Source organism: Engraulis encrasicolus, chromosome 4 (genome assembly GCF_034702125.1).
Source record: "Engraulis encrasicolus isolate BLACKSEA-1 chromosome 4, IST_EnEncr_1.0, whole genome shotgun sequence".
Lineage (NCBI taxonomy): Eukaryota > Metazoa > Chordata > Actinopteri > Clupeiformes > Engraulidae > Engraulis > Engraulis encrasicolus.
Window position 1 is genome coordinate 7,734,321 of NC_085860.1, and position 12,500 is coordinate 7,746,820.

Genomic DNA, 12,500 nt, shown 5'->3' on the forward strand with positions numbered 1-12,500 from the left:
TGTGGTGTGTGTGTGTGTGTGTGTGTGTGTGTGTGAGGCCCTCACATGGCTTCCCATCCGAAGGATGATACACACCCCAAGGTCCTCACCAATCCACCACCACTGCTACCTGCACTCACGGAAGCCACCGGAGCTAAATCGGTAGTCGCACACATTCACTAGCTTCAACTCAACCGCCTCTGCTTTTCATAGGAGGGGACACCGAGTTTGACAAGAGCGGTCAAGCTGAAAGGAATAGAACGGAACGGAAAAAACCCAAAAAAGGGGGAAAAAGTAGTAGAAGGCAGAAGTGGAAGAAGAGGAGGATGAGGAGGAGTATAAAAAAACTGCTGCTTATGAAATCGGCCTTGTTTCTGGACCAGATAGAGAGAGGGAGAAAGAGAGGGGGAAAAAAGAGGAAAAGAAAAGCTTCGCTAAAGCAGTGGGGCATGCGGTCTGCTACGTCTTGGCGGTCGCTTCCGATCCTTGTCACTGTCCCGGTGAATGCTCTTAGAGGAACGCTCCTGTCACTCGCCATCAATGCAGTTTGTCGTGATGAGGACCGCCTTTGTACCCCCCTAATACAAACACACACATGCACACACGCGCGCACGCGCACACACACACGCACGTACGCATAAACGCACACACAAACACGCATACGCACACACACACACACCAAAAAAGACTCTCCGACCTTCTCTCCCTGCCTCCACTCATCACCTGGGCAAGTGGTAACACACAAGAGCATGTGACATGAATGCAGATAACATAGGAACAGGTGACCTCTACTATAAAAGTGACATTGAAGCTATTGTTTCTTTTCTGTATTTTTTCCTTTTTCCCCCATCTTTCTCATTCAGATCCACTTGGCTATTCGAGCAAGTGTGGCCCTGCTGTGCTGAGGTACCCCTGGCCATCTGAAAGGTCCTCCAAGCGTCCTTGTACCTGAGACAGCATCCATTCTAGCCAACACACAGCCTAGGCCTAGGTCACTAGGGACCCTTGGCTTTAGTGCAGCTAAGATGAAGTCCAAGTTGTTGGAAAGCAAAGAGTGAGGTCAGGTGGGTCGTGTGTGGGTGTGGGAGGGAGGGTGTAGTACACGTCCAGATCTCAGAGGCTCTGACTGTGGATTCATTAGTCAGTCTCTCTCTCTCTCTCTCTCTCTCTCTCTCTCTCTCTCTCTCGCTCTCTCTCTCTCTCTCTCTCTCTCTCTCTCGCTCTCTCTCTCTCTGTGTTCACAGTCGGGTACAGTAATTAGCTCCAGGAGAACAGAAGTGATGGGAATATGACAACATGAAAGCCAGCAGGCAAAGGCAAATCCTGCAGCTCCAATGAAACCTGGAGGGCTTCCTCTTCAACAGTTAACACACACGTACACGCGCACACACGCATATGCACGCACGCATGCACACACACACACAGTCTTGACACATGTGGATACACATATCCAATTAGCAACCTAACTTGATAACAAGACCCCAATTCGATCCAACAACATGGCTTATAAAGACCACCTCGTGTCCCAAAAACTCAAACTGACAAACACACACACACACATGCACACGCACACGTGCGTGCGTGCGTGCAAGCAGTACAGTATGTGTCTGTGCCTTTGTGACAGGGCCGCTTTAATAATGCAGGTAGGTTGGCATACACAAGGGCAGAGCCGGGGGCAGTGGACAGGGTCGCCTCACACCACACCACACCACACCACACCACACCACACCACACCACACTACTCAGCAGGAGGTGGATGCCAGCCAAAGGCAGAGGGACAGAGAATACAGGCCAGTGTTACACCTCAACCAGCAGCCAATATCACCATTAGAAGACTGGACAAGACTGTACTACAGCTACACTATAATTTACAACATATAATCCATAGTATTCATTTCAACTATTGAGTATCAAAATAAAATCCAAGCACCTGTACAGTAGAGAAGTCTATACTATACTATACTATACTATACTATACTATACTATACTATACTATACTATACTATACTATACTATACTATACTATACTGTATAACAGCTGTGGCCACTTGTATTTTTCCCTTTAGACTGTTTTGGTATTTGGTGTGCATTGTGCCATCCAATACTATACTCTAATATGCTTCTATACAAAGCAATAGAGCCAGTGGTTAGTTGATAAATGTGTGATGAAAACAAATGCCTGAAAACAGAACTTCTTGAGTAAGTAGGAAATGACAGGTGCATGTTTTCAATCTCAGCTCAATGATTGGGTTTGAGTGAAACTATGCTCTTTTATCCACTGACAGACAAGATATGAGCTTTATTAACACCCCTCCCCCCTCCCCCCCATATGTAGACAAAAAGAGAACTGCCTCACACATTTGGTACACCGCTACACACATCTTCACACCTCTCGCTGGCTGGCAGACACCTTATTTTGCCAGCACAAGCAAATCCTGTAACAAATCCTGCGACGCGCCTCAGACTGAATCTATTACTACTTCATAAACACAAACAAAAATGTAGCGCGGTGTGGCTGCAGTGTCACCATTTCGGCATGCCCGGCCCCTTCACCTGCCTGGTCGCACATTTCATTATGCTCCTGCCCAAGCGCCAGGGCATGGAAAACACCCACGCCAGGGGTCCGTTTCTCGATTCTTGTCGTTGCTGACCATCTTAAGACCGTCTTAAGACCGTCTCACCATTCCCTTGGATTTAGTGATGAGCATCGCTGTCGAGAGAGAGTTGAGTCGCTCTTACGAAGGACGTTGCTACCGTCGTTAGCAAAGAGGCTTTCGAGATACGGACCCCAGATCACTATTACCACTCATGTCATTGATAACGAAACAAAAAGTAAACACATCACGCACTTCACACATCTTGTGGCAAAAAAGTGAAATGGGGTAATGGGTAACAAAAAGGAGTGCATGTGGAAAAGCCATGCCAAATCATTATTGCCTCACTCATGTGGTCGGTTACAAGAAGTACCACTTCACCGCTTCACATTTCTCATGGCAAAAACAAGAAGAGTGAATGTTTGTGTGCGTGTTTCCGTGCGTGCGTGCGTGCATGTGTGTGTGTGTGTGTGTGTGTGTGCGCGTGTGCATGTGTGCGTGCGTGCATGCGTGTGTGTGTGCGTGCGTGTGTGTGTGCGTGCGTGTGTGTGTGTGTGTGTGTGTGTGTGTGTGTGTGTGTGTGTGTGTGTGTGTGTGTGTGTGTGTGTGTGTGTGTGTGTGTGTGTGTGCATGTGAGTGTGCGTGCGTGCGTGCGTGCGTGCGTGTGTCATCCTCATGACAATCTCTCTGGATGATCCACTTGACTCCTATTCTGTCTGAAACAACACACGGCTGACCCAGAATAGGAGTGTCATGTCTGGCCAATTTGTGAGATTTCTTTGTCCAACCCCCTAAACTCCCTCTCCCCCCCCCCTCTCTCTCTCTCTCTCCCCCTCCATGGGCCAAATGGCTTTGCAGATGCTGCTGTACTGTTGGCAGGACTTTGTGTTGTGAGCAGCGCCAAGTGTAGTGGGGTCATTGCCATTGGTTGTTTGTTCTTGCTCTGTGTGTGTGTGTGTGTGTGTGTGTGTGTGTGTGTGTGTGTGTGTGTGTGTGTGTGTGTGTGTGTGCGTGCGTGTGTGTGTGTGTGTGTGTGTGTGTGTGTGTGTGTGTGTGTGTGTGTGTGTGTGTGTGTGTGTGTGTACACTACTACGTATGTGTAACTGAATGTGTGTGTGTGTATATGTGCCAAGTGTGCTGGGGTCAGTGCCATTGGGTCAGATGCTTCCTAAGACTAGGGCCATGTTGCTGCTGGCCGGTAGATGGGGGAGTATGAAGACAGAAGACATGGGCAAGGAAGAGAGAAGAAGAAGAAGAAGAAGAAGAAGAAGAAGAAGAAGAAGAAGAAGAAGAAGAAGAAGAAGAAGAAGAAGAAGAAGAAGAAGAAGAAGAAGAAGAAGAAGAAGAAGAGGAAGAAGAAGAAGAAGAAGACATGGCACCATCTGAGGGCTCATCTTGAGGCCAGCACTCCACACCATCACCAGCTCTGCCAGTACAGACCTCAGCCACGCCAACAGCACCCCACTCAAGCACATGGCCCGTCTGCACTCCAGTGTGTGTGTGTGTGTGTGTGTGTGTGTGTGTGTGTGTGTGTGTGTGTGTGTGTGTGTGTGTGTGTGTGTGTGTGTGTGTGTGTGTGTGTGTGTGTGTGTGTATACGTGCGGGCCTGCGGGAGGGCCCTCATGTCCACTGCAGGTCATTAGTGTGGTCTGACTGTTTCTCCAGAAAGCCATATGGCACTGTCACATCGGCTAGTTCACATGAGAAAGACTCAGGGCTCACTAATGGGTCTTCTTTTAGGAATACTTGACTTCGGTATCCCCGTGACAGACACCAACTCACACGCACACACAGACACACACACACACACACACACACACACACACACACACACACACACACACACACACACACACACACACACACACACACACACACACACACACACACACACACACACATACACACACACACAGACATACACACACCCCCCAAAAGAAAACACACACATACATGCTGACACATTACCATCCAACCCACAGCAATTTTATTCTAAAGACCCCTAAGTCTCCACAAACAAAAGACTGTAAGTGAATACAGCAAAAGCCTTAAGTACACCATGCACTGCCACAGAGAGATCAGGTTAGGGGTTACACAGACAGCTGCCTTCTGTCTCCGGGCCCCAGCTGTGATGGCTGAGTCTAGATGCCAAGGCAAAGGGCCCCAGGAGAAGAGAAGAAAAAAGAAGAGAAGAGAAGAGAAGAGAAGAGAAGAGAAGAAAAGAAAAGAAAAGAAAAGAAAAGAAAAGAAAAGAAAAGAAAAGAGACGAGACGAGAAGAGACGAGACGAGACGAGACGAGACGAGACGAGAAGAGAAGAGAAGAGAAGAGAAGAGAAGAGAAGAGAAGAGAAGAGAAGAGAAGAGAAGAGAGGAGAGGAGAGGAGAGAAGAGAAGAGAAGAGAAGAGAAGAGAAGAGAAGAGGAGAGGAGAGGAGAGGAGAGGAGAGGAGAGGAGAGAAGACAAGACAAGACAAGACAAGAGTAGAGAAGAGATGAAACGAGAAGACAAGAGATGGAACGAGAAGAGAAGAGAAGAGAAGAGAAGAGAAGAGACGAGACGAGAAGAGAAGAGAAGAGAAGAGAAGAGAAGAGAAGAGAAGAGAAGAGAAGAGAAAATCACTCACATCACTCAGGTTCATAAGCTGAGCGCATGTTTAAAAGTGAACCAGCCGAAGTTTGGCATGACACCAAAACACATCGACAAGTAACGCTGATAAATCCTTATGAATCCTTAAAAACCTTAAATTATCGACAAACACAGTAAATGAACATAGCAAACGTCTTTACTGTAATACGTCGCCACTGCCACAGAGAGATGAGGCTTGAGGCAACACACACACGCAGCTGCCTTCTGTCTGCGAGCCCCAGCTGTGAGGGCTGTGAAAGCTGCCAAGCCAAAGGCTGTGCTGCCTGGTCAGAGGTCCGCTGATCCTCAGATGCAGCCAGAGATCAGAGCAGCTCTCCTCCCTCCCTCCCTGCCTGTCAGTGTGTGGATCCCTTCTTGTCTGCTCTTCTCTGTCTGTGTCTGTATGTACCCTACGTACTTCTCTTCTCTGTCTGCCCATCTTTCCATCTTTCTCTCCCTCGATGTATTATCTCTGTCTTGCTCTCTTGTTCTCTGTGTCTTTATTCTTCTAACTCTATCTCTCTCTCCTTCTCCGTCTTTACATCTATTTCCTTCCAATCCTCTCTCTGTATCTGTTCTATGTTATGTTTTCTCTGAGTCTCCACTCCTCTCGACTTTATATCTGTGTCTGTTTCTCTATCTCTCTTTCCCTCCTGCTCCCCCTTTCCTCTCTGATCTTGCCTCTCTTTCCAGTATCTCAGACAAGCTCTCTTCCTCACTCTCTGTCGTCTCTCACTTTCTCCTACTCTCCTCTCGAATCCTCTACTCCTTTTCTCTGTTTCTGCCTTTCTTTGCATCTCCTCTTTCCTATCTCTTTTTTTCTGTCCGTTTCTCTCTTCCCCCTCCTGCCTGTCTGATCTCGCCTCCCTCTGTGCTCCTGGTTCTCTACTTACTGTCTCCCTATATCTCAGACAGGCACACTCGTTCTCACTCACACTCGTTCTCACTCACACTCTTTCTCACTCACTGTCCTCTCTCTCTTGTCGGTCTCTGCATCTCTACTACTCTGTCTTTGTATCTTTTTTTTTTCCTTTTCTTCTCCTTTTTCCTATTCTCTCTCTCTCTCTCTCTCTCTCTCTCTCTCTCTCTCTCTCTCTCTCTCTCTCTCTCTCTCTCTCACGGAATTCAATCCATGTCATTTTAAGTACACTTTTAACTGGCGATGATGATTTACAATAAATGAGTGCAAACCTCTCTCTCACTCTCTCACACTCTCAGACTCTCTCGCTCTCTCTCTCTCTCTCTCTCTCTCTCTCTCTCTCTCTCTCTCTCTCTCTCTCTCTCTCCACTTTGCGTCTGTTTCTGCCTTCCTCTCTCCCCCTCTCTGATGTTGCCTTGCTCTGTCTCCTGGTTCTCAGGCTTGACCTACTTCTGTGCGAGTCAGACAGGCAGACAGGTCTCGTCGGGTCGCCCTCTACCGCCACGCCTTGCTATTTAATTAAGCCGGCCATCCATGCAAGCATACCGCACGCACGCACGTCCATCGGAGATCCGTAGTGCTCCATTTTCCACTTTATTGCGCCCCAAACCACACCACAAAACGTCAGGGGTCATTCCACGCCAAATCAACAAGAGCCCGCACACTTAGGTCTCAAAAAAATCTGAAAATATTACTGAGTGTACCCATGGTACTTAAGACAAACACTGTTACTTTATTTGAATGTAAGATGTATACTCTCCATGTTACAGCCAATTTCACTGGGGGAGGGGGGCGCCCATTTTGTTCACACTCTTTTTTTTGTCAAAGTTCACAAGCCCGTAGCTCAAGAACTAAACCTAGTAGGAAGCTCAAATTTGGCATGCTGGTACATAGATAGGAATAGTTTGTTGCAAAACTGTCAGTTTTGGTCTGTATGATCCTGCATCGTCATGGCATTCCCTCAAAGATGATACAAATTGTACTGGAGTTTTTGGCTGTGCTCTGTTAAGGCCTTCAGAAGACATATTTGTGCCCAACATAGCCTCATGATTTTTTCCCCTTGTAGAGACAAGTAGAAACACTCCCATAAAAATCGATAACTAGAAAGGAAACCCCATCCGTGTTTGACCAGAAGACCTCACAAGTCTGACAAATCATTTTGGGTGTCATTTTCAGAGCACCAGAACACCTTGTGGGATTGTCCACAGATTTTTATTTTATATTTTTCTTCATTCTCCATGAAGTCTTCTTTTTAAAAATGCCAATGAGACTTGTCTTATGTGATGTTTTCTTTTGTAATTTCCACCCTATACATGGGCAAAATGCAAAAAGAGAGCAACATGATTTCGATAACATTTAATGTAAAGGCTAAATAATCAAATGCAAATTTTGCCCAGACATGATCACCCGAGAGTCCCTGTGCAGGGGTGCAGGTATCCCTTTCAATTTAAATGATTTCAGGAGCGTTCAATGTGGGAGCAGGTTCGCACACCAAAAGAGACAGTAGGTCAGGCACAAGGAGTCATGTTGTTACTTTTTTTGACCAGCAGATGGCAGCGGAAGAAACGCATAGAAAACATATTGCCCTGAATGTGCATGTTGCCCATGTTCAGGTTGGAAATTACAAAAGAAAACATCACATAAGACAAGTCTCATTTGCATTTTTAAAAAGAAGAATTCATGGAGAATGAAGAAAAAAATAAAATAAAAATCTGTGGACAATCCCACAAGGGGTTCTGGAGCTCTGAAAATGACACCCAAAATGATTTGTCAGACTTGTGAGGTCTTCTGGTCAAACACTAATGGGGTTTCCTTTCTATTTATAGATTTTTATGAGAGTGTTCCTACTTGTCTCTACAAGGGGAAAAAATCAAGAGGCTATGTTGGGCACAAATATGTCTTCTGAAGGCCTAAACAGAGCACAGCCAAAAACTCCAGTACAATTTGTATCATCTTTGAGGGAATGCCATGACGATGCAGGATCATACAGACCAAAACTGACAGTTTTGCAACAAACTATTCCTATCTATGTACCAGCATGCCAAATTTGAACTTCCTACATGGTTTAGTTATTGAGCTACGGGCTTGTGAACTTTGACAAAAAAAAAGAGTGTGAACAAAATGGGCACCCCCCTCCCCCAGTAAAATTGGCTGTAACATGGAGAGTATACATCTTACATTCAAATAAATTTACAGTGTTTCTCTAAAGTACCATGGGTACACTTGGTAATATTTTCAGAATTTTTTGAGACCTAAGTGCGCAGGCTCTTGTTGATTTGGCGTGGAGTGACCCCCAGGCGATGTGGAACCCCACCAGACCGTTCCACAACATGCCACACCGCGCTCTGCTGCAGCACGCCACATCACACACATCACACCAAGCGATGCCACGACACGCATGTACCCCTTCTCTACCCCTCAGCACTCCATGACTGGCTTTGATAGCCCTGTGTGTGTGTGTGTGTGTGTGTGTGTGTGTGTGTGTGTGTGTGTGTGTGTGTGTGTGTGTGTGTGTGTGTGTGTGTGTGCGTGCGTGCGTGCGTGCGTGCGTGCGTGCGTGCGTGCGTGCGTGCGTGCGTGCGTGCGTGCGTGCGTGCGTGCGTTTCTGTGTGCGTTTCTGTGTCTGTGTCTATGTGCATGCCTGGGTGCATGTGTGTGTGTGTGTGTGTGTGTGTGTGTGTGTGTGTGTGTGTGTGTGTGTGTGTGTGTGTGTGTGTGTGTGTGTGTGTGTGTGTGTGTGTGTGTGTGTGTGTGTGTGTGTGTGTGTGTGTGTGTGTGTGTGTGAGCGTGTGCAAGCACTTCATCAGGAGTTGTGTGAAACTAGCAAGTGATTTGAGCAGGGGTAAGGTCAGCAGGGGAGCTAATGAAACCACACCAGCTCATTAAGTCCACAGCCAGTGAGTCTTCGCATCCCCTGCTACCCTAACCCCCCACATACAGGGTACATGCCCCCCCATCACCACTACCTACACGCGGCACGCCTCACCTTCCACCTCCTCATACCCCTGGTTCTGTAAACCAACCCACATACACCTACACCCTCAACCCTAAACCCCCACCCATTATCTTGTCTCCACACGTCTCCCTCTACTCTGCTATACCCTCCACATACACTCCCTCATACACTCCTTGTCTACTGCACATCACTTTCTAGTCCACTGCTTCACTACCCCGCACATGCACCTCCCAACCCCACCCTCCATACCCCCCACTCCCCGACATCTCTCATCTTGACCCGCTGCCTCCTCCTCCTCCTCTCCTCTTCCTCTCCTCGCCTCCCTCCGCGCTCTGTTTGCCTTTCCTCCGCAGGTCACCAGGCTTTTCCCCACTGCCTGCTAATTAACAGTAATGCAGGGAGGTATATCATGCTAATGGAGTACAATATGTAGCTCATTTCACCAGACTGAGAAAATAGCCCCGCGGAGGGCGGAGGGGAGAGGAGAGGTGGGAGAGGGGGAAGGAAGGGATGGAGGGAGGGAGGGGAAGTGATGCTGAAAAGTGTAAGAATGAAAAAAAAAGGAAAAGGCGAAAGCGAGCAACCTCTGACACAACATCCAACATCTTGTGCGTCCGTCCGGCGTCCAAGGTTGAGCAGGTGCACGAGACTGACACTAATCCAAATTGGATATTTGACAGGGAGATAATTTGTCTTCTAGATTAGCTCGGTTATCATTATTGGGTCCTGATCATTAACTCCAAAGGTCAGCTCAAGATCTTTTTTTGTTAGTTCTGTCTCAGCAGCGCTACTGGAAAAAAAAGAAAAACGAGAGCAAAAAAAAAAGAGAAAAAAAGAGAAATTGTGGAACCTGGGCACAAGGGTTCTCCAGCCAAGCACTGTAATGAAAGCACATGTGTGTGTGTGTGTGTGTGTGTGTGTGTGTGTGTGTGTGTGTGTGTGTGTGTGTGTGTGTGTGTGTGTGTGTGTGTGTGTGTGTGTGTGTGTGTGTGTGTGTGTGTGTGTGTGTGTGTGTTTGTGTGTGTGTGTGTGTTGACATGTGTGTATCTGAGTGCATGCCCCTAGCACGTCCTCCGTGGACAGCCCTGGCGTTGTGTGGAAAGACCTCTGCAGAAACACTAAACAGGTTTTTGTTGTTGATGTTGTCATTTGTAATAGGCGCCGTATAATAGATTATGCTTAATTATTGAGCAATTTCGGCGTGCAGATGGCGATTTAATATGGAGCACTAAAAATCGCCACATGCGGCGCGTGTAGGGATCGGGGCCGGACATGGAAAGCGTTCAAATAAATTAGGCGCGCCGGGCCGGCCGCCCCTCGCTCTCTCTCCGGAGCCCACAGATGTTCACCTCCTCTGCTGTTCACTACCGCTGCCATAAACGCCAGTTAGTGGGGAACAACCACTGCAGAGAGGCTGGACTGTCAGCCAGCCCATGCCATGGTGGATTACTGTGGGGATAAACACAATCTGCTCAACATGGCGAAAAGAGAGAAGGGGAAGGAGAGAGAGAGAGAGACTGAGAGAGAGAGAGAGAGAGAGAGAGGGGTAGATAGTGATAGAATAAGAGGAAGAGAGTGAAGTGGGTGGAAGAAAAGAAAAGGATGAGTGGGATGAGGAAGGAGAAAGAATAGAAAAGAATAGGAAAGGATGAGAGAGGGGGTAGAATGAGTGTGAAAGGAGGATAGAGGGAGGAAGAGAGAGACACGGAGGGACAAACATACTAATGAATGCCCTGCCTGGCCTGAATACAATAGCCCATTTGTTAGCGCATGGCGCACAATGCCCTCCCAATCAGCTCCATTGTCGGTAAAGGTAGAGTAATCGCAGACAAGAGGAGAGATTACAGATTTATGTATGAAACCTGATGACCTTCACACTTAAGAGTGCTCAAGGTCATTATTGAGTTTCCCCAAAAAGAAATCTCTTCTTTAACACCTGCTGTTTGGGGTGAATGGGGGCGAAAAGGAGCTCAAACATGCCTGAAACTTTGTACTCTGTCCAAAAAAAATAATAAATAAATAAAAATCAAAGATCTGGCCAAAGAGCCAAGTGCTGTGCAGACTTCTAAAGAGTGGTCACGGCCAGGCAGCGTGGGGGTGGGGCAGGGGTGGGGGGCTAGTGTGTGTGTGTGTGTGTGTGTGTGTGTGTGTGTGTGTGTGTGTGTGTGTGTGTGTGTGTGTGTGTGTGTGTGTGTGTGTGTGTGTGTGTGTGTGTGTGTGTGTGTGTGTGTGTGGGACGGGGGGGTAAGTTGGGTTGTGAGGGCGCTGAGCCAGAGTCGTGCCAACGTCTCTCTACAGGCATGATGAAACTCGGAGAAACTACGCAGCCAATGCACTTCAGAGAGAGCAGCTGAGAGGAGCCGCTATGCACTGTGTGGTGTCTCTCATCCGTCTGTACATCTGTCTATCTGTCTGTCTGTCTGTGAGTCTCTCTCTTCCATTCAGCACTTATCCCTTTCCTTTCTGCCTCTGTCACGCAGTGTCATTCCGCCAAAATGTTTGTATGTCTTTAAGTTCTGCGCACATGTCCCACATTATGTTTGCGCTCGCACATGCTGTTCCTTGACTCCATATCTCTCTCACACACTCCTGTTCCTCTCTCATTCTCTCCTTTTCATTTTTTCCTGTCTCCCTCTATGGCATTCCTCCTCTCCTTCTTCCCCTTCTCATCCTCCTCCTCCTCCTCCTTCTCCTCCCTTCATCAGTCTCATCCTCCCACGGCTGCTCTTCTCTTCTCCGCTCTGCTCTTCTCCATGGCACGGTGACATGGCAGAGGAGTGGGAGATGAAAGGCAAGGGTGACTCATAATGAGAAGAAAGAGAGCAGAGCGGAGGGGAGGAGGACAGCACGGAGAAGGTGGGATGAAGGAGAGACGAAGAAGAAGAGTGGATAGGAGAGAGGAGAAGAAGGGAGAGGAGAGGGGAAGATATAAGGAGAGGAGAGGAGAGGAGAGGAGAGGACATGAGAGGAGAGGAGAAGATAGGAGAGGAGAGAAAGAAGAGGAGAAGAGAAGAGGAGAGGAGATAATAGAAGAGAGGAGTTCCCACCACCACCAGAGGTTGTAAGAGTATACATCCAGTCTCTCTGCCACCGCCGTGCACAATGCCCTGAGTTACTCCCTCTGGCCTCGGGGCCTGATGAGGCAGCAGGGGCCTGGTGAGGCAGCAGGGGCCTGGTGAGGCAGCAGGGGCCTGGTGAGGCAGCAGGGTTGGGTCATTAGCAGAGCGCATGCTCCACTTGAACCTGCCCATGTTTGGCACACAACACTGAGCAGCAGAACAGGTGGAGACCTGGAGCGCTGTGTGCATGAGTGGACCCGTGCGTACGTGGGTGCGTGTCTACATGCCAGTGTGCCTAGGTGTGCGTGTATGACTGTGCTATACCTGTGAGTGAGTAAGGGTGCATGCAAGGTACATGTGCGAGGGG

The 12,500-nt window shown here is 48.1% G+C and overlaps 1 protein-coding gene across 1 annotated transcript in view; it reads right to left on the reverse strand.

Annotated features, from left to right (window-relative positions):
• brsk2a (BR serine/threonine kinase 2a) overlaps positions 1 to 12,500 on the reverse strand; it is a 334,316-nt gene that overhangs the window by 100,152 nt on the left and 221,664 nt on the right. The window contains exons 6-7 of the mRNA XM_063196348.1: positions 8,438 to 8,466; positions 1,637 to 1,671 (exon numbers count right to left, since the gene is read on the reverse strand). Of these exons, the coding sequence (XP_063052418.1) occupies positions 1,637 to 1,671; positions 8,438 to 8,466 (64 nt within the window). The remainder of the gene's footprint in view (positions 1 to 1,636; positions 1,672 to 8,437; positions 8,467 to 12,500) is intronic.